Source organism: Cyprinus carpio, chromosome A7 (genome assembly GCF_018340385.1).
Source record: "Cyprinus carpio isolate SPL01 chromosome A7, ASM1834038v1, whole genome shotgun sequence".
In the NCBI taxonomy this organism is placed as follows: domain Eukaryota; kingdom Metazoa; phylum Chordata; class Actinopteri; order Cypriniformes; family Cyprinidae; genus Cyprinus; species Cyprinus carpio.
Genome location: NC_056578.1, coordinates 33,055,674 through 33,077,049, shown reverse-complemented (window position 1 = coordinate 33,077,049; position 21,376 = coordinate 33,055,674). Strand labels below are relative to the sequence as shown.

General features: G+C 37.4%; 2 protein-coding genes and 1 long non-coding RNA gene across 13 annotated transcripts; 1 reads left to right on the top strand and 2 right to left on the bottom strand.

Moving 5' to 3' along the window:
• Positions 1 to 309: 309 nt before the first annotated feature.
• LOC109078276 (junctophilin-3-like) lies at positions 310 to 9,631 on the bottom strand. The gene is made up of 5 exons (XM_019093584.2): positions 8,365 to 9,631; positions 5,666 to 6,428; positions 5,328 to 5,452; positions 3,796 to 5,066; positions 310 to 1,916 (listed from the first exon to the last, which is right to left on the bottom strand). Exons 1-5 carry the CDS (start codon positions 8,744 to 8,746, stop codon positions 1,836 to 1,838), a joined length of 2,622 nt encoding a protein of 873 aa, XP_018949129.1. The 5' UTR covers positions 8,747 to 9,631; the 3' UTR covers positions 310 to 1,835.
• Positions 9,632 to 12,210: 2,579 nt separating this feature from the next.
• LOC109078279 lies at positions 12,211 to 15,983 on the bottom strand. Its single transcript, XR_006160498.1, has 3 exons — positions 15,878 to 15,983; positions 13,883 to 14,007; positions 12,211 to 13,764 (listed from the first exon to the last, which is right to left on the bottom strand). It is a non-coding gene; the product is annotated as an uncharacterized LOC109078279 (long non-coding RNA).
• LOC109094276 (NAD-dependent protein deacetylase sirtuin-3, mitochondrial-like) lies at positions 15,978 to 20,843 on the top strand. Of its 11 annotated transcripts, none has more exons than XM_042760872.1 (9): positions 15,978 to 16,116; positions 17,073 to 17,169; positions 17,280 to 17,453; positions 17,539 to 17,771; positions 17,978 to 17,989; positions 18,266 to 18,366; positions 18,568 to 18,729; positions 20,059 to 20,271; positions 20,639 to 20,843. In XM_042760872.1, the coding sequence occupies exons 2-9, from the start codon at positions 17,102 to 17,104 to the stop codon at positions 20,660 to 20,662; spliced, it is 987 nt and encodes a 328-aa protein (XP_042616806.1). In that variant the 5' UTR covers positions 15,978 to 16,116; positions 17,073 to 17,101; the 3' UTR covers positions 20,663 to 20,843. The 11 variants fall into 11 exon arrangements, with proteins under 11 accessions (XP_042616806.1, XP_042616805.1, XP_042616808.1 ...); XM_042760871.1 differs by having other exon boundaries at positions 16,097 to 16,116; positions 17,038 to 17,169; XM_042760874.1 differs by lacking the exon at positions 15,978 to 16,116 and adding an exon at positions 16,322 to 16,340.
• Positions 20,844 to 21,376: the final 533 nt, after the last annotated feature.

The window sequence follows — 21,376 nt, the reverse complement described above, 5'->3', positions numbered from 1 at the left end:
TCTTTAGGCTAGTTCAACTAATGTACTAGAATAACATAAGACTGGCTTTTTTTACTGTAAGGCGGGACTTTCAGTCCTACAGCCACCATACTGGGCGTTGTGTTGCTGCTTTCAACAATAGTTCTGGCACTGTTATCATGTAGGACTACGAACTCCATATTTAGCATTTCAGTTTCTTCTATTCATGCATGTATGAGTGTCTCATCTCCTCGTAATGTATTTGCTGATTACCAAATCAACATCTGATTTAAAAATGGAAGATTGTGTTTTTTATGTGAATGTTTTCTTTGACAAATATAAGGCACAATATAACCTCAAACATTTTATTAATTTTCCACATAACTTGGAAACAATCTCATAAATCATTGCGTAAGAAAGAGCATGCTTAGGCATGCGATGATCTCACAACATGATATCACTGGATGAGTAGTATAAAATGTACAATAGCAGTTTATCATTCATTAATTTAGATAATGTCAGTCAGGTCCCACTGAGAAACATAAGCTGGTATTTTTACACTGCTTTCAGTCCCAGTTGTTATCTAAGTTGCTGGACAGAGTGACAGGCAGAAAATCACACAGAGTAACAGCAGAAGAGAACAGGCTAACAAACATGCTGTAAAAATCTCCACAGGCTTAGGCTCAGTTCTTAAGCCAACTTGATTTGTTCAAAGGTGGGGTGGGATAGAGACAAACCATTTCATGTGACCACTGTATGAGCGGTCATCAGTACACAACCTGCTCGCTGGGATGGTTTTTCAATTAAAAAAGGCACTCAGCATATCAATGATATCTTGCGAACTTGTTAAAATATGTTAACTGTTCAGTAATATAGAATAATATATATTGAAAGCAGTGGTCATTAGGTAACAGTCTCAGACTTTATCGAGTATGAGCCGGAATACTCAGCCACTGCTGCACCTCTGTTGTACTTTTATGTTCTATAGCAGATGTGACATCATGTGGTGTACAAGAAAACACAGAAGGTTCTTTAGAAGTGAGTTTGGCATAGCAGTGTTTCAATGATGAATGTGTTATCGGTGAGTCAAAACAAACTACACGACTGGATTGTGCTAAAATTCAGTGAGGCGGGATTCATAAGTGTGGAAAGAATTCTGCAGGCTTATCTGATTCAAACTGCATGAGTTTAATGGAAATGCACTATGATGAAGCCCTTTAAGATAGCTGTTACCACAGACTTACAGGTGCATCAAATCTGGGTATGCAGATGAGAGGGTTGATTTCTATGGATGACAAAATGAGCGTCTGCAGCGATCATACTGGGCTGTACCCTGGAATACAGTTAGAGGGGGGAAGGGCGTGTAGTCTTGGTTATATAGAAGTGTGAATCGCATCTTACATCAACTATATCATAGTACATAAAACCACATGACAATCTTTGCACATTAATCTTCAGAGTCCCGTTACTCAGTAGTATCTCAGGACTGATGTGCATTTGAAAAGAAAACAAGTAAATATGAAATAATCTTTTGTAACTGTTAAATATTTGGTAAAACATATCAGGCGAGCTTTATATTAAAAAGAAAACTAAATGTGTGTAATACTTCTGTTCTACAGAATATTGTAAATGAACCTTTATTATGAATGGAGGAAAAAGTAAGCAAAGTTAACTAATGGATTATAATGGAGTTATATAATAAATTGAACCATAAAGAAGTTTACAATTTACATGGACTTGCCCAGCTTACACAGACATTTACTATTGTGATTTCTGGGTTCCTTATACTGTATTAAGAAGTGGTGCTAAGTGTGCATTGTGTGCATATCTTACTCTTGATGATGATCAATGTTATTGACATTCTATAGGCCATATGATTAAATAAAGAAATGAATGAACAAAATGGCTACACCAATGTTGAGTAATATCACCATGACCACCAGGACAGAGCTGGAGCCCTGTAGAAAGAGAGTAAAATTATGTTATTAAAAACACTGTATTGCACATTTAAAAGCATTGCACATTTAAACATATACTGGGCCCCAACCATTAAAAAGTATTATATTAATGTCTTTCTTTGTGCTGCTAAATGTTATCCTTATTAGACAGATCCTTATTAAACACTGTTTTTGCTCTTTCCTAATGTTACCAAATGCAAAACACATAATGTAGCATTTTACACAGCAAACAGAGCCCTCAGTGACCATAAGAGCGCCCACTTGTTCAGTGGCCTGGATTCCAGAAGTATTTTTCCTATTCATTTTCTCCATAGGGATTAAAAAATCTTCAATGCAGAGGTGTTCAAAAGCCGTGAATGAGTCTTTAATTATTTAAATAAGAAATGAACTAGAGCTTCCATGAAGCACCGCAAATGATGTAATCTAATCAGAAACTATATAGAACTAACTACTTAAATAAAATTATTGTTAAAAATTTCATTAGTATCTTAACGGTCAGACTGATTAACTGAGTCATTTGTGATGCTTAATGGGAATGAGTGGTCACTTCTGAGCTTATTTGGAGTGATTATGTTTCCATGTTAATTGTAACTTCTCTGATTGGTGGAGCTCTTTTCTGAATAATGGGTAATGTAGTTCTACACCCAGAATTGAACTACTATATAAAACACAATTTTAATCACATTCCCTTGCGGCTTATAAGCATATATCATCACTTAAAGGGATAGTTCACCCAAAGATGAAAATTACCCCATGATTTACTCACCCTCAAGCCATCCTAGGTGTATATGACTTTCTTCTTTCAGACGAGTAAACCCACAAATTTAACAAAAAATGTCCAGGCTAATCCATGCTTTATAATGGGAGTGGATGGTAGCAAGTCCAAAAAATTGCACCCATCCATTATAAAAGAAGTCCACACAGCTCCAGGGGGTTTATAAAGGCCTTCTGAAGCGAAGCGATGCATTTGTGAATCTCTAGCTTCCGCTATCTGTTGTACGTGCGTTCATGAGGGAGTGGCATCCAGTGGATGACGTAGGACGTAGGCATAACGTAAGCTCCGGTGAGAATATGCTAGTTTTTCCGAGAAACAAGATTTGTTTACAGCAAAGGAAAAGCAGTGTCCTCTTGGCTTATATATATTGAAATCCTCTGACATATTTCTTTACAAATCCTTGTTTTGTACTTCTAATTTGTGATCCGTGTTTTGTTTTGTTCTCTGCTTTCTGCTCTGTGCTTCTACGTTCGTCAATTCTGCGTTTTGTCACTGCTTTTGCCTACATCCTACATTATCCGCTGGATGCCACTCTCTCGTGAACAGGCATACAACAGTTAGCGGAAGCTAGAGATTAGGATTCATAAAGTTGTAAATATGGATTTTTTTTTTACACAATAAATATGGATATTTTTCTTACACAAACTCATTGCTTAGCTTCAGAAGGCCTTTATTAACCCCCCAGAGCCGTGTGGACTCCTTTTATAATGGATGGGTGCAATTTTTTGGACTTCCAATTTTGGGCTACAATCGCCTCCCATTATAAAACATGGATTAGCCTGGACATTATTTAATATTATTTAATAATTGTATTTGTCTGAAAGAAAAATGTCATATACACCTAGGATGGCTTGAGGGTGAGTAAATCATGGGGTAACTTTCATTTTTTGAGGGGTAATGGGGTAATTTTCATTTCAGAGCTCATGGTAGGTTTGTCTCGAAATGTTTAAACCTTGTCTTTAGAAAAAAAAATTTCTTTTTTTTTTTATGTGGAAAGTGATTTTACTACCAGAACCAAAATGTTGTGCCCCACTAAATGATAGCATAAGGCATACAGAACACTGTCACCTTTCATTCCCAAAGGCCATCACGCTGTTTACTTACTGAGTTTGTCTTTATCAGGTTCAGATGCTCTCCTTCTTGTTCCAGTGGTCCTGGAGAAGACGTTAAAGGGGGTGAAAGAGTAATGTCCCTGTGCAAAGGCCATTCCTCCACGTCAACCCCAACATTCAAGCTGTCGAGCATCTGCACAGAGTCCATGGACCCCTCCCTGGCTGCAAGACCCCATTCTTTGCCTTCATGGTTTCGCTGACGTAGTCTCTGCAAATTGTGCCCTTGGAGACCCGAGCATTTCATGCCAGAGCCAAAGTTCTGATGTGAAACAGAGTCTAGGGGCTGGAACCTCATTTCAACCCGATAATCATTTTCCCCTTCTTTCTCCTGCAGATGTGAATGGGAAGAGATCCACTGGGAATTGTTTTCAACAGTGGAATTGTTGGCTCCACGGTCTGATAGCTGGTATGCATTCAAGCTAGACTCTCCAATAGTATGATTGGTAAAGGACTTTCTTGGCTTGTGGTTGGAGTAGACATGCTCTTGGGGCTTATAATGGTAAGAAACATGTGGTTTTTCGTGTGCAGAAATAAACTCCTTTGGTTTGTGATTGGTGGAAGCATGCTCGTTGGTCTTGTGATTGTATAAATGATGACCTGCTGACTTGTGATTGGAATATATGTGCAGCCGTGGTTTAAACTTGGAAGAGTCGCAATCAACAGACTTGTGATTGGATGGTTTATGTTCCTGGTCTCGTTCCCTGGAAATTGTATGTTCCCTGGATTTTTGATTTAAGGAAACATGCTTCCAGGGCTTTTGACTGGAGGACATTTGATCCCACACCTTCTCGGGGGCCATATGCTCAATGGGCTTGTGATTAGAGGAGCCGTTCTCCCATGGGTGATGAGTTGAGGAATTCTCATGTCCATTAACGTGACCAATCTCCTCTTCCAGCAGGGATGGAGTTGTCGAGCGACTGCTCTCCCCTTTGCTTCCTCTTCTGTGAGGATACATGTCAGCAGTCCAACTGTTGGCCCCACCTCTCATGGTGTCCATGCCTCTACCTTCAACTAGAACCTGAATCTCTGCCCCTCCTTGTTCATCCACAGCACTCTGCCTCATGAAACAAGCATTCCTAGTGCGATGAGTAGGTGGGCTGCAGGGGGGTGAGGAGGGGCTGCTCAAAACTGGGCTCAGGTCAGGTGTCTGGGCTGGGGGTGTTGTGTCTGGTGTGCAGAGTTCAGGGCTATCTGTGCCAGTTGAGACCACCTCTAGGTCTTTTTCTTTCCTGTCCTGATGATTTGGTCTCTGGCACTCCAGTCCTAGTTAAAAGAAATATGAAGACATGGTCACATTAAGTAATGGATTTTAAAATAATATCATAATCACCAAAGATGGAATTTGAATTGGCCACTGCTGATGTTGGGCAAAAATTAAACAGAATACATTTTGTAAATAACAGTTACATTCTTCTATGCATTACAGACACAGTATAGTGCTTGATGATTCTGGGGCAGTATGTTACATTATTTCTTCCGATAGTTTTCATTTTGTTTTATTAAGTATTTTTATTCATCACTGACCATTCCCATAGTGATGAAAAGAGGGGGAAAGTTCTTTGGCTATAGCCCTGGCCAGGCGACACTCCTCCAGGGCTCTCTGTGCGACTCCATCTGCAGCCTCTGCCTTTCCTCTAGCATGGCTCATTCTGAAGAAAGTAAGTAAGTTTGGTTCAGTGGTAAGAAAGTTGGGCTCTCATTTGATATTGATCATCCTTTCCTCCAATTTTTACCCATAAGTAAGCTGGTATTGGGTTTTATTCAGTTGTGTCTTGCTCAGATGGTTATCTCTGTAATTTTTTCTGGATCATCCCTAATTGTGATTGTGCTCTTAATTAAATGAGATCTCTTTTATGTCTTACCTGGACAATGCAATCTCAGCCTTCTGCTTGGCTATGTCTGCAGCTTTCTCGGCAGCTTCTACAGCACGATCCACCTTTTCACGGATTTTGCTGGTACGGAGTGGTATTAGGTTTTTCCGCTTGCCACTCACCAGAGCATTCTGCTTGTATTTTCCCTCCTCCTTGGTTCCATCTGGAAAGGTGGTGCACCCATAGCCATGCCGCTTGTTTCCAAACCACTCACCTTCATAGTGAAGTCCATCTGAACGATGACTTACGCCCCACCCTGATCTCATGTCATTCCTCCATTCGCCAGCATATGTTTCGGTTACAGTGGCATCCACACAGCCCCCTGCCTCCACTTCACCTAAGCTGACATTGGAGTTGATGTCTGAGGCGGCTGAGCTGACTGTGCTCATACCTGCCTCGCTGCAGAATGAACTCTGCTTGCTTAACTGGCTGGCCAGAGAGCTCTTGGACTCAGACCTCCGCAACTTTAAACCACTCAGTATGGACTGTCGGAAGCGACCTTTCCTCTTCCTGTGCCTGTCTGCTTCACTGTGAGCACAAAGTACAAAGCCACTACGCCCCACTGGGCTGCCAGATACCCCACTGACACCAGAGCCATCTTCTGGAGTGGGGGCCCCTTCGCTGTGATCAGATCGTAGGGAGTTTATGGAGGTGCACATTGGGGAGAAGATGATGGCTGCCATGCCATAAGGCACACTTTGTCGCACTCCATAGCCATGACGCATACCACTCAACCACTGGCCCTGATAAGTGCCTGCAAGGGGAACAGGGATAGAGCAAAGTTCATGTCGTTATTCTCATCACTTGTACAATGGGTGCAAAAGGCCCTCTTGATTTAATTTAATTTCAAAACACTAAATGACAACAAATAAACCCCACTACACTTTCCTAAACACCTATTTGCACCTCAAAATCTTCCTGATTCCTGAGGTCATTGTGTGCAATGACAAAGAGCTAATTTGAGGTGATGTTTAAATGTTGCAAATTTTTGTAGCCTATAAATCTTATTACATTTACTGTATATCACAAACAACAGGTCAATATATTAAATTTAAATTTAAATATATATCTATAGTTTCTTCAATAACCGTTGAATAATTGCTGCTGTAAAAAGGCCCACCATGGTTAAAAGGGCCACAACCACAAATGAAATGGATGTGCATGATGAAGATTCATTTGTGTCAGTATTTTTTCTTGTAGCTCAAAGATATACATTGTACATTTACCAAAATCATAAACAAACAAATAAATAAATAAATAAATAAATAAGAATGTTTTGTTATTAAATGTCAAGAGTGACTGAAATTAACAGAATACAATTTGTAGTATTTCCTTATTGTAACACCTTTCCTCCTGTGACTCTTGCTTTCATATTTGCATATTTTATGCTTATTTGTTCATTTTCTTAAGGGAGGCTTAACCTTGTTGGAACTAGGTAGGTGCATAAGTAAATATTAATTTTTATATAATTTCCTGTTTAACAATGCATAAAAATTAAATATGATTTTTGTTTAGGCTTTTTGTTAAGTTTTTACTTTAACTGCAGTTCAACTATTTTGAAATCGCCGCTTTTGAAACACATTAAATAAAACGAACAACTGTTAAATGCATGTCCAATTAGACATTCATACACATTTCTGTTTCAAGTAACTTATGTTAATTGTTTATACATTACATGATTTTCTGAAATTATTTGGAACGTTCAAGAAAAGGTGAGATCACGATTTCGAACAAATGTGAAGCTGTAGGTTGTTACAGTGACGGTTTGAAATGCTGCGTAGCGATAGTAACTGTCCAGGGTGCTGAAATGTTTTGACATGCGTTATCTCGCTAATGTTGAGTGGTTTGGCAAAATATTAGTCCTGTTTAGTTAACGAGCGAAATGGTAGAGGACAGAATACATATCCAGCGCATTCAGTTTTGGATTTAAGTCTAACCCGGTCTTAAAACGGGGACATCTGTCGTGTGATGCTAACATAAACGCTTATTTCTTTTTCCAAAATAATCCGCTCGAATATGTAAGGACATGATGCATGGCCAAATCACAGTAACAATATTTTCCGCATTAATCTCCGTACAACGCCAGGAAGCGGATTACACAAGAATGTGAAACAGCCAATCAGCTAGCACAGCGAAGAGTCTCTAGTGACACAATGACCCGCTGTCGGTCGGTTTCCATGGTAATTTACTGTACAGAGGCGTCAGTGCTTCAGATACGCGTGGTAAATTAGTTCATATGGTGAAATTTTATACTTTAAAGCACGTTGTTGAGCATGTTTTAATCATTTTGCTATTAATTACGTTTTCTGTACTTCAGATCGCCACAGAAGCACAACGGTCTCACTATTAGTCTGCAGTATTATATATAGCTTTGTTTTAAAAAGACTTATATTTTCTATGTCTGCTATTTAATAGACTGATTCTGAGCTGTTGTTGTCTCCAACTTACAGATCGTATAATGTGTGGAGTTGCTCATGTTACTTGTAAAGACATCTGCCTAATTTAACTAGCTTCCACCAAACGACTGTAGTCTTAATTGGAAGCAACAGAACAACTTCCCAGAGCTATAGGAAGCATTTTAAAAGCAGATGTCCCTATTAATTCAGTATGGTTAGTTAGTGATTTAGCATTGGTTCTTTCCTGCTGTCCACGACCCTATTAAAACACATCAAATACTTTTAGAATCTGACCTCCATCCGAATAGGTCTCTGAGCCATATCCATCCTGTAAGCCGTTGCTCCAGGTGCCTTCATAACGGGAACCACTGCTAGTGCTTTCCAACTTCCCATACCTGCCTTTGAACCCTTGTGTCCATTCCCCTTTGTACTCCCACCTCCCTTTGCTCTCCACGCCAATGCCATGCCTCTTGCCCTGCGCCCAAGTTCCTTTGTAACTGTTGCCACTGGGCCAAGTGTAAACTCCAAGAACTTCGAATCCATGGCTCCATGCCCCTGCATACTCCCCCTGGCCCTGAGGCCCTGTGCAGATGCCTCGGCCATGCGCCTTGCCTTGTTCCCACCCTCCACAGTACGACCCCCCATCATCAAAGTCAAACCTGCCTCCAGTGGACATGCATGAAACAGGTTTTGGCAAATATTCAGAACGTCAAGTGGAAAAATTGCAATAAGCTAGCAAAAAAGGAAGACTGTGATAAACTAGACAGGAAGTGTTACAGCAGTACTCCTCCCGTCCTTCAAGTAGATTTTGAACGCATAGAAAAAAACAGTGCTTGTAAGTTCAGATGATTTAAAGGGTTGAAGAATAATCTACCAGGCTACCATCCTGGTGTTACAGCTCCTGCCTGTTTGTGCATGGCCTTTGGTAATGGATGTCTTTATTGTGCATGCTACTTCCAACAGGCATGCAGATAGTGAGCTTCTCCCTTCCTCTCTGCACGGTCCCAACAGGCTGAGGCACACAGCCGCGTCCCGTGTTCCCTGCGTGGAGATCGGCAGGCAAACAAGGCCTAGTTTTTTTCCACAGCCAAAGAGATCCACACAGCAGCAGCATTGATACACTCAATCAGACATTACACGGCCCCCAAACGTACCGCTCCGGCTCACAAAAATGCAGAAATACAGGAGGGCATCCATAGCCTCAAAGCAACGATGGTGTTAAAGCCTCCCTCTAGATCATGTTTTCCAAATAAAATGACAGTATTTCCTTGCTTATGTGTTAAATGAGATCAATCTGGCACAGCATTTTTCATAACGCTGCTCCCACTCGCTCTCTCTTTTCCCTTCTGCGCTCCTGCTGTGGTGTATAGGTGAAGCTTCTTTCCTGGAAGACTGGTTGAAAGCATCAAAAATCAGTTTAGTCCTGCTCTTTGGTCCTCTCCTCCTTCATGTTTACGTGCATATTTAAAGGTGGGTATTCATGATGGTCTGAAGCCATATGATGCTGAGTGTATCTAGAATTTGCTCATTACAGGACTGTTCCACCCCAACCCATTCCCCTCCCCCACTCATGCTCTCCTTGTTGTTCTTAAAGGGATAGAGGCTAAGAAAGGCATATGCATACAATGGCTTACCTAATTATCCATTTCCCTTATGATACCCTCTAATTATATCTGCATAACAGCATAATGCTATTTGTTTTTCGGGGCTTCAATAAACATTACATTTGAAATGCAAGTAAATTATAGAATCTTATGGCATTTAAAATGTAATAGCCAGTGAAATGTTAATAGCATAAATATCCTTTGTAACATGCTCAACATACATAACCAAGTTAAAGCTAACCCCTAAAGCAAGAGGACTATTTTAATTTTTATTTATACACATAGTAAATATAAAAATAACTGAAAAGCTAGATAAACCCCTAATACCTGTTACATGCACATATTTTAAATGCATGTTATGACTTAGACCTTATTCACTGGTTTTAATGTACACTGGTATGCATGCTTAAGAGATAAATGAGCACTCAAAATGAAGTAATGCACATTTTATACATATTTTCTTTTTGTTTTCGAAGATACATTCACCTTCATCAGAAAAAAAAAACTAAACAAAACAATGAAATGTATTCTTGCAACAGTTTTTAAATTTATGCTCATGGGAACAAATGTTGAAAGGCCCTCCCTCTTTAAAGGTTATGCAATATGCCTAAACAACACTAAAATTCAGATACTGAGCTAAGATAAATTTTCATTAAACAGCTTTAAAAATGCCATTTTGGGTCCTGCCCGAATGCTGTTCTTCATTGGTAGTGTATGAGAACATGAGAAGCACTGTTTGCATGAGAAAAAAATATCTGATTATTTGACATTGTGCTTTCAATCAATGTATTTTTGCCCCATTTGGCCTCTATATACTATGATTGGGAGAGCATTCACATGGATGAGACCTTGCAACAGCCAGTAATTGAAACGGTGATATATATGTAACTGACAAGTGTTTGAAAATATTTAACATGCAGGCAGATGGATGCAGAGGGCTTGGCAGTAATCTTATTTTTGTAATTAGAAATTGAAAATATAATTATGTAGCTTGGTCATTTATTTCGTTAGGTACAGTCACCATTTTGTAGTAGCTTGTTAAGCCTACTACTTTGGGAGCAACACTGCTAACAATATTATAATGAATTACTGTAGATCCAAGTACATATTTTCACCATTGGCAAGTAACATCTGTGCTTCTCCTACTTAAAAAAAAAAAAAAGAAAGAAAGAAAACAACCTCACTGGTTCACTGTACTCCAATGGCTTCTATTTGCAGGGGCCTGATTTATAAAATAAAAATGGGCAGTGAAAGGTGCATATAAGATTTCCACCACATACATGGGTTTTATAATTTTTATTGATTGATTGATTGATATATTTTTTTAAATGTCCAGAGACTGGTCTGTGCATTTGCATCCTTTTACTGGTATGAGCACTTACAAAAACTGAAATTCAGGATTATTTAGGTGTAATAAATCAAATGTAAAGGAAACACATGTTTGATTGTTAAAAAATTCTGTAAACACTAATGTCATTTATAGAAAAAAAAGTTGTAAGCTGGTTACTGTAAAGAGGATGTTGAATAATAAAAACAATATGAAATATGAATACCTCATTATTAAAACAGCAAGTAAAAGCACTAATTTTCCTAGGTTAATGGAAATACTGACCATCCAGCTAAAACCTGTACATAAATCATTTAAAGTCAGTCTTGGTTTATTCTGGTTTGTAATCCATATGCATTTTTTTTTTTATTCAAATGGAAACTGTAATTCAAAGCCAAATTTAATAAATTGGCAACGCTTATATATTAAAAAGAAAAAAGTCAAGCCAAACAAATCCAAAAATGACTTCAAATGGATAGTTGACCCAAAAATGACAATTAAAGTGAAGTGAATTGACATGTGGCCAAGTATGGTGACCCATACTCGGAATTTGTGCTCTGCATTTAACCCATCTAAGTGCACACACACACACACACAGCATGGACACACACCCAGAGGAGTGGGCAGCCACATTGCTGCGGCTCCCGGGGAGCAGTTGGGGGTTCGGTGCCTTGCTCAGTTGTCATCATGTATTCACCCTTATGTTGTTCCAAACCTCTATAACTTGTGAAAAATGGACAAATAACAATGTGATGTTATATGAAGGATTCGAGAGTGAATAAATGATTACATAATTTTCTTTTTTCTTTCTTTCTTTTTTTTTTTTTTGGTGAACTATCCCTTTAAGCAAAGACACAATTAAAATCTGCAGTTGCTCCATCTGGTGTTGTAGAAGGGGACTTACAAGTTCCAGTTGCAAAGCAATAATGTATTGCAGGTTTCTTATCAGGCTACCTAGGCACAGCTTTTGATGCTGCCATCAAGAGTATCACTACATGGTTACCTCAACCCTGCTGAATACAATGTTAATACAATATTGAAACTCTTCATGTGTTCTCTGCCCTCAGTATTTTAGTGATTTTAAGGCCACTAATGAGGGTTGGGAAAAATGATCAAATATTCATCACAATTCTCTCAATAATCATATACATCACAGACACAGAAACTGAAAAAGTAATAAAATAATAATAATAAAAACACAGCCTATTACACATTTCATGAATTGTCTTTTATTTGGACAATTATGTACATTGAACTGAAACTAATGCTAATAGAGAAGCAAAAATACAGATTTCCCTGGTGCACAATTGGAACATGAAACTTGACATGGAAAACAAAGGTCCAATAGTATATACAGTTTTGAAGCATTATTTCACTCGTTTGTATGCACTATAGTTTTATCAAACAAAACCAAATAAAAGTGTACAGAGATAATAGAACTAGTTCCGCATTCTTTCTCTGCTATTTACCATCAATTAGCAAAATTACCAATTAGTGGTTTCATGTAACAACAGTGGCTCTGGGCATGTGACCAAAAGTGCAGTTCTTAATGGTTGGCTGGTTTTCTTCACAGCGCAATGGAAAACAGACTACAACACCTGTCATTAAAAATTGTTGCATGGACTGCATGCTAATGTTCACATTGGTCTAAACAGATGCATTAAGTGCATTCAAATTGAAATGTTTATTGCACTGAACATCTGTCTTGGTGCGAACAGACCTTATTCCTACTTCTGTTGGACATATTCCATCATCAAGTTGATCTAAATTTCACACAAATTGCTTGGAACCGAAGCCTGAAGGTTGGACACTGTAACCACTTGTGGACAGTGCTTTTCTACATGAGTCAGTAGACTACATGATTGTCTAAAACTCCTCCCACATGAAAGGCAGTGGTACGGCTTTTCTCCAGTGTGCACTCTTTCATGTTTTACCAGGTTCCTAGACTCAGTGAAACACTTTCCACACTGTGAGCAGGGGTTTTTCTCCAGTTTGGATTCTTTCATGCCGCTCCAAGTCTCTGGCTCTCATGAAGGAATTTCCACACTCAAAGCACACATGAGACTTCACACTGATATGTATTTTCTGGTGCTGTTTAAAATAGTCAAGAAATAGAAAACTCTTCCCACAAACAGAGCACAAATAAGGCTGCTTGTTTAAATGCATCCTCAGGTGTCTTTTCAGCAGTTACACCACACTCGTCACAGCCAATTGGCCTTTCTCCAGAGTGAAACTGCAGGTGAAATTTGAGGCTTCCTGTACATGTAAAAAACTTTCCACATTGAGAACATGCAAAAGGCCTCTCACCAGTGTGAGTTCCTATGTGTTCTTAAGGTGTCCTTTAGATGTGTATCTCTTCCCACACTGAGGGCATGTGTAAGGCCTCTCTCTGGTGATTTTTCATGTGAATATTAAGGTTTCCTTTCCGTATGAAACTCTTTTTCACCTTGTGGGCATGTGAAAGGCTTTTCACCAGTGTGAGTTCCTAAATGTTCCTTACGGTGTGTACATTTTTTTGAGGGCACTTGTAAGGTCTTTCACCAGTAGGAATTCTTATGTGATACTTCAGGTGTCCTTTTTGTGCAAAAGTCTTTCCACAATGGTGGCATGAAAAAGCATTTTTGGCTTCTGTGCTTTCTTAAGAGAAACCCTCCTTAATTTGTGAACCACTAAATGAGTTTTCTCCAGTTATGGAATTGGAAGCTTCCTGATTCTCCTCCTTTTCATTCTGTGCTTGACATTCCTTTTACAATTTCATCAGGTCTAAAATAAACATAGTAATACATTAAAAGTAAATTGAAGAGGAACAAACTTTAAATTAAAGGACAAAACTGATAAACTGCCTGAAAGTGATTACTGAATAATCATAAATAGACAGTACCTCTTTGTTCTTCAGCCTCTTCATCATTCAGCTTGCATGATTCGGCCTAACTGACATCTTCACTCTCTTCAACCATTCCCAGCCCAGAATTTCTGACTCGATTAGCTAACCTGCTTGCGGAACACCTGTAGTGACATGGTAAAGGTTTTGTAATATAGTTCAAATTTTCAAGATCACATGAAAATTAAGTTGTGATTTCGAGAAAACAACTTTCGTTATGTTGAGATCACAAGATAATCAAGTCGTAATCACGAGAAAACAACTTTTGTTATGTTGTAATCACAAGAAAATAACTTATGTTGAGATCACAAGATAATTAAGCCGTTATCACATCAAAACAAGCAAGAAAAAATAATCGTTGGCCTCTTAGGACTTCCGTACTTAATAGATGATTTCATTTTAGCATTTAATGCTGAGGAAGACTCTAGCCTAGAAACCTCAGAAGCACTGGTTAAGGAGAGACACAGACTCAGTAGGAGGCCACTTGTGATTGGATCACCAAAAATGCATTTTAATACCAGGTGGAAACAGGGCCTAAAAGGTTAAAAGTAATCCATGCCACTTATGCACCAAGTCATAGGTTCTCTCATGTGTGACAAAAATTGGGCTTTCTTAAAATAAGAAGCAAATTCATATGGATGCTTTTACATTTACATTTATGCATTTAGCAGATGCTTTTATCCAAAGCGACTTACAGTGCATTCAGGCTATACATTTTTTTACCTAACATGTGTTCCCTGGGAATCAAACCCACAACCTCTTGCGCTGCTAACGCAATGCTCTACAACTGAGCCACAGGAACACTATATAGTACATACATTTTTTTCCCCGAGCTTCACAGTCTGTGGTTAAAAATACCATTCTATGGAAAATGAGATATGTGAAAATTCAAAAACACCTGGAATAAAGACATCCAACACATTAAAATGATTTGAAAATGCAATGCAAAGTAAATATCTTTTTCCCTCATGTGTGAATGTCCTAGACTACAATATTAATGTTTGAGCTATTTAAAAAAGAAACAAATATTAGAACTACACCTGCACATAATGCAATACACTATTACTTCCACGCATTTAACATTTCTAACACAAAACGGTATCAGTACTATTGCTATGTTGCTGGAGCCCATTTGTAAAAACTTTAACCTCTTAAGATCAGAGAAAATTATTTTAGGAAAAAATTAGTTTTTTTTCCCCAGTCTTTACATTGTTTAGAGCATTAAACATAATGTAAAAAAACAAAAAACAAAACAAAAAAAAACAAAGATATTTCAATCATAAGTTATGCTATGTCCTCGGTAGAGAACATTGGGACTCAATTTCTTTAAAAAAATAAAATAAAAAGACATGAATGAACATGCATAGGCAAAAACAATAAAAACCAAAAAACACCAATACATCAATATTTTTCAATATATTTTTTTTTTTTTTACCAAACTTTGTATAAAGATGATTCTCAACTATGTTATAACAGAATGATTACATTTTTCTTCCTGCTAAATGTGTGTAAAATGACCATGAACAGGTTATCACATTATATACAATGTATCTATAAACTAAATCTAATAAACAAATTAAATAATTTTAGTAACAACTAGTGATGAAAAAATAAGTGTAATAATGGGAGTAATAATTAACTGGATTTTCATAATAATATATAATATTTCATAGAATACTGAAATTATACAATTCATTTCCCTATCAGATTTAAACGATAATTACAAAATATTATCATATTTCCATAAGAGTGTCACTAAATTAATTTCAGACATTTCATGATGACCAAGGAGAGGGAGTGGTCATGGTGAAACATCCAATCCTGAATGTGCTCTGTACAGGACATCCAGACTTAAAACTGTGGCATGTACAGTCTCAGAGAAATTAAAAAATATATATAATGTCCTCATATGAGGCCGCAGGGTCTTAAGAGGTTAAACCAAGTGTAATGTTTTCTATCGATTCATGCACCTAAAAACCACTGAAAAATACTCACCCCACTAACTTCCTCGGTTTGATGAACAGTCCGCGGCGCATCTCTAGTGACGTCACACCACGATCGGTCAAGAAAGCAAAATTAAAGTCCGGCTTTTATTCGGCTTATAGACAAACTCATACAATGCATAAGAAATAGTTAAAGTGCCAAATTGGGTATGTTCTGGTGAAATACAAATGTTTAACTATATCGAATCTACTGATGGAAGAGTATGCAAGATTCTGCTTGAAAGTCACGATGTAGGTTACCGCAGATCTATATATAACTCAGTTCATGACCTACCTACCACACTAGCCTACGAATATATCTGCATGCACACTTCACACATCGAAGGAAATTAGAAATTAAATACATTTAATGTATATTTTTGACTATTGACCATATTTAAATATTTATTTGTATATATTTTGTAAGTATGCAATCCATCAACAAGAATGAAAAAAGCTTTCATAAGAATCCAATCGTAAGTACTATAATAATTACGCATTATAAACCTTGAAGTACAATCAGTTCAACATAAATCTTATTTAAAAGCCTTTAATTACTATAATATAGTCATGTTTTATCGGTACAATATACTTTAATGCATGCATACATTAGAATAAATTGACATTGTGGGTTTGGATGTTAACTCGATATGTCTGTTACGGTAATTAGTGCGTCACCAGTCTGACTCGGGCAGTTCCTGCACGTTTTTGTTTACTTCTGCAAATTCGCCGAGATAATGTATGATTTTTGACAAAGTAGGAGCTATAGCCAGAGTGCATTATGCTATACTTAAAAACGGGTGTAAATGTGTGCAGACGTTGTTTTACAGAGAAATCCTTATGGAAAAGAGGACTGTCTACTACTCAAAGTATCTTCTTGTCATTAAGTTTCTGCTGCACATTCATGTTACAAATGCCAGTGTCGTTACTCACAATCGTGGTGTTCTGCACACTTATAATATATACTATGATGAATTACTGTTTCTGTGCTAAAAAAAAATATTATTTGTCTTTATGTATTCGAGTTAAAATATCTAAACATCCTTAAAGCAGTGTGCATTTAGTAGAGAAGCAAAGCGTTCTAAAATGCATGCTATATTTTTGATTTGTGCAAAGTAGCTTATTTTTGTGTGATTAGTTGTAATGCTATTATTTCGTTTTGACCCTTGGTAGGAGAGAATCTTACAAACAATGATGCTTTTCCTCAGATCTGTCAAGGACAAACCTTGCCCATCAAATGATATTGTCACCTATCCCTCATGCACTGAAGGGTGGTGTATTTCTTTCACAATTCCTTTATAGTCCGTAAGTATTTTTTTCTTTTTTTTTCTTTTAGTTTTTCCCAGTTATGATCCAATTGAATCCCAGAAATTTCTAAGTGAATTGAACTTTGATCAAACATTTTGACCTGATAGAGCTGCCTTTATAAGATGTGGTGGCGTAAGAGGGCTGTTCGGAGGAGGCCGTGGCAATGTTAATCAACAGACTCTGGGTGACATTGCAGAAAATATCAGAGAACACAAGTTCAAAAGAATTGTGGTGATGGCAGGGGCAGGTATCAGCACACCTAGTGGAATCCCAGACTTCAGGTAAAGTAGGACTCATAAGGGCGGTTGTCTCCTAAACCGCTTCTGAGATGGTCGCAACTTGTCTCAAATCTTATTTCTCCCATAGAACACCTGGCAGTGGACTTTATGACAACCTTCAACAGTACAATCTGCCCTATGCTGAGGCCATATTTGAAATAAATTACTTTCATCACAATCCAAACCCTTTTTTTGCTCTTGCCAAAGAGCTTTATCCTGGTAATTACCAACCCAATCTGACACACTACTTCATTCGCCTGCTTCATGATAAGGGACAACTGCTCAGGATGTACACGCAAAACATTGATGGACTCGAGCGAAGTGAGTGAAGTTCTTTTGCCTCACGTAACTAATGATACCACTTAATCATTAATAAAAAATAGGGATTTTGTATATGTTAATAACATTCAGAAACTGCATTTGAAATGAATAAGGATCAATAAATAAATACTGATACAAAAGTAAACATAAGGATTGACATTTATTTATTATGATTTTATTTTATTTGACATGCACAACATGGACAAATGCAAGCAGAGGCATGCTGTTTAGGTCAGGTTTGTGTTAAAAAGCCAATAATAAATTAATTTATTTGCACAAGGCAAAAATATTCAGTAGTACAAGAGGTGTAACCTTTTACCTCTTTTAATGAAAACTGGTTGCAACATGTGCAGAGCTGGTGCAACCGGCCCCAGATTCATATAATAATTAGGCTATTTTAATTAAATCTGTTATTTATTATTATCAAAAAGTTCAGCAGAATCAAAGTTTGTGTAAATCACTTAGACATGTAATTGACCTTTTATTGAATTTAGTGGCTGGCATTCCCCCAAAGATGTTGGTGGAGGCACATGGAACATTTGCCACTGCCACATGCACAGTTTGCCGAAGGGATTACAAGGGAGAGGAACTCCGGGTAAGTACTGTATGTGTCATTGAACTATGATATTGAATTTTTAACCCCTGGAACAGCACTTTTCAAATAAACCCATAACTGACCAACTATAAACAAGCATGTCACAACCTGATTCTGACAAAATATTAATTTGCTATGATTTGATTATGGTATGGTTGAAATAATGAGTTGTGCTCCTGACTAATGGCTGTCTCCCAACAGAATGATATCATGGAAGGAAAAATACCCAAATGCCCTACTTGTAAAGGAATCATCAAGCCTGACATTGTATTCTTTGGTGAAGAGCTCCCTCAGCAATTTTTCAGCTACCTTACAGACTTCCCGATAGCAGACTTGCTCATTGTCATGGGAACATCTCTAGAGGTGAGGAAAAGCTGCTGGATCTGTTAATGAGCTTTTTGTAAAGCTTAGCTCTGGATTTGTACCCACTGAACAAATGAAGTGTGAGACCAAGCCCATATAATACATTTAAACCCATTAGTTGCTGTATTGTACAGTATGGCCAAGTCTGGTTGGCCTGTACTCTTCTTTGGGGAGTTAACACTAACTAATTGCTAATTGCCAATAATCAGTAACAAATTAGATTATTGCGTCTACGTTCTGTGCTCTAAAAACATCCTCCAATCAAATAACTTTACAGTACTTAATAATAACACATTTCTATAGACAAAATGCATCTGGAAAATAGCGGAGGACAGAGAGTGAACTGCTGTGGGAAAAGTGCACGACCCAAGTTGTCCTAAACAAAAGCACATAGTTTAACACGGCTTGCCCCGTCAGGTTCTTTGACAGATAGACCTATGTGTGCTGCATTTGAGACATGTTTTTCCTAGCACTTAACTTAGGTTGTATCCTTTTATGTAGGTATTAGGCTTGTGACAGCAAGTGAGTCTCTGTTAAATTTCACAGAACGAGCGCCAGTGCATGTGTGTCAAACAGAATAAGAGTGTAATTCTAACATAAGTATACATTGTGCTAAAATATTTATTTTTGGACAAATGTAGGTTTAAAATGTGACAAGTTGTTGTATTTTTCAGATGAGAGCCATAACGGTAATTATTATAATGGAGTATAAATGCAATACAATTACTATTTTCAGAAGAGTGAATGTGTGTGTTCCTTGTACCAGTTTTACATTTAGTCTTTGTTTTTGTTTATTATTTAATTTAAGTATATTTAATTTAGTGATTTTAACTTCAAATGGTAAGCAATCAGTTGTTGTTGTTTTTTTTAATGTAATGTTTTTATTTTAACCCTTTTTGCACAATGTATAGCATAAATACATTCACTACATTGTTTGAAGGACAACAGTATTTTTTATATATATTAAATTAAAATGTAAAGTTTTTTTTTTTAATTAAAATTAGTAATATGTAATAATTAATAATTGTTTGATTTTCCATACGATTAATCAAAGAAATAATCAACAAATATACTAGTTAAACTATTAATATCTAGGTTTTAAATACATTATATATATTTAAGTGCTGCAATTGGCCAAAAATTAAAAAATGTAAAATAATTAGAAAATATTAATTTGAAATGGTTGTGTCAGATTTACACCAAATACCTGTATATAATATGTATATTTGCAAAAATAGGCCTTGTGTTATGGAACTACATCCCCAGCAGATGTCAGTGTTGGGTTATTTGGTGACTGCTTTTAAAAAGGCCTATTTTCTGAATTGTTAGGTGGAGCCCTTTGCCAGCTTGGCTGGTGCTGTGCGTGGTTCAGTGTCACGGCTTTTGATAAATCGAGATCTTGTGGGGCCGTTTGCTTGGGGGTCCCAACGTCTCAATGACGTGGCTGAGCTGGGTGACGTAGTTAGTGGGGTAAAAAAGCTGGTGGAGCTCCTTGGATGGAAGCAGGAATTAGAAGCCTTAATGAATGTTGGCGGAGACAAGGTAAGTTTTAATCAGTCTCTGTTCTTACATATATAAATCATATGAGTAGATGCATGTAGATTAGTCTGCTGTACTCAGCAGAACATCCATAAAATTTTGTATTCTACAAGAGTTATGGAGAAATAATTTTTTTATGCACTTCTTGCACGATTATCTGTCATCTTTCATATACCTCATTTGCCAGAATGTTCTTCATGACTTTAATTTTAAAGACTGGTCCAATTTAATAACCTTAATAACATTGACAAAACAGCTTGAAGCTTCTTTATTTAACTTTAACTGTGTTTAATGTTTCCTTTGTTTTTTATTCTCATTTCAGAGCCCCCAAAAATAGAGGTATCTGAAGTTTTCCCATCTTTTTCTATAGACTTTGGTGAACAAGGAGGGGTGAGCAACCAAATTTCATCTTGACATGGGTTCTGGAGATCCAGGTTGTGACTGATTGTTGGTTGGCCCTTTGTAAAGCGAGTTCTGAACTTCTATCTCAGAAGTGAGCATTCACAAGTGGGACTGGGTTTCATTTGTTGACGAGGTGTAATTGAATATACTGGGTTGAGCATGAAGATAAAAAAACTAAAAAACTAGGTAACCACCATACAATTAAAGAAGCAAAAAATTTTTTAATTTCTGTTTGTTTAGCAGGCTGTTATCTATGGGCGGCCTGCGAATTAGGCTGTTATCTATCTTTTTTTTCTTCTTATCATGCTAATAACAATCCTCTTTTGAAATGATTAATTTATTCTATATCTCAGTACACATATATGGCTGTGTGGTCTTGAGTTTTCGTAAAGGGCGTGTCCATGGCGAAGTCACAAAATTTGAGTATCGCCATGGGGAATAAAAGTCATTGTTAACTCAGGCATTTTAAAACGTCCGATCTTGCTCAAACGTGCAACATGTTTGATAAGAGTCCTGGCCTGAAACACATCTGAAGGCAATATTCCTGGGTTGTTGCCAAAATGCCTCGATAGCGCCACCTATACATTTTAAAGGATGTGCGCCTGAGCTAGTTTCACGTACCATGTACAAAAATCGGTTACACACATGTAACACACCATACCTACTACCTTTAAATAAAATACATACGGAAAAGTTTGGAGACTCC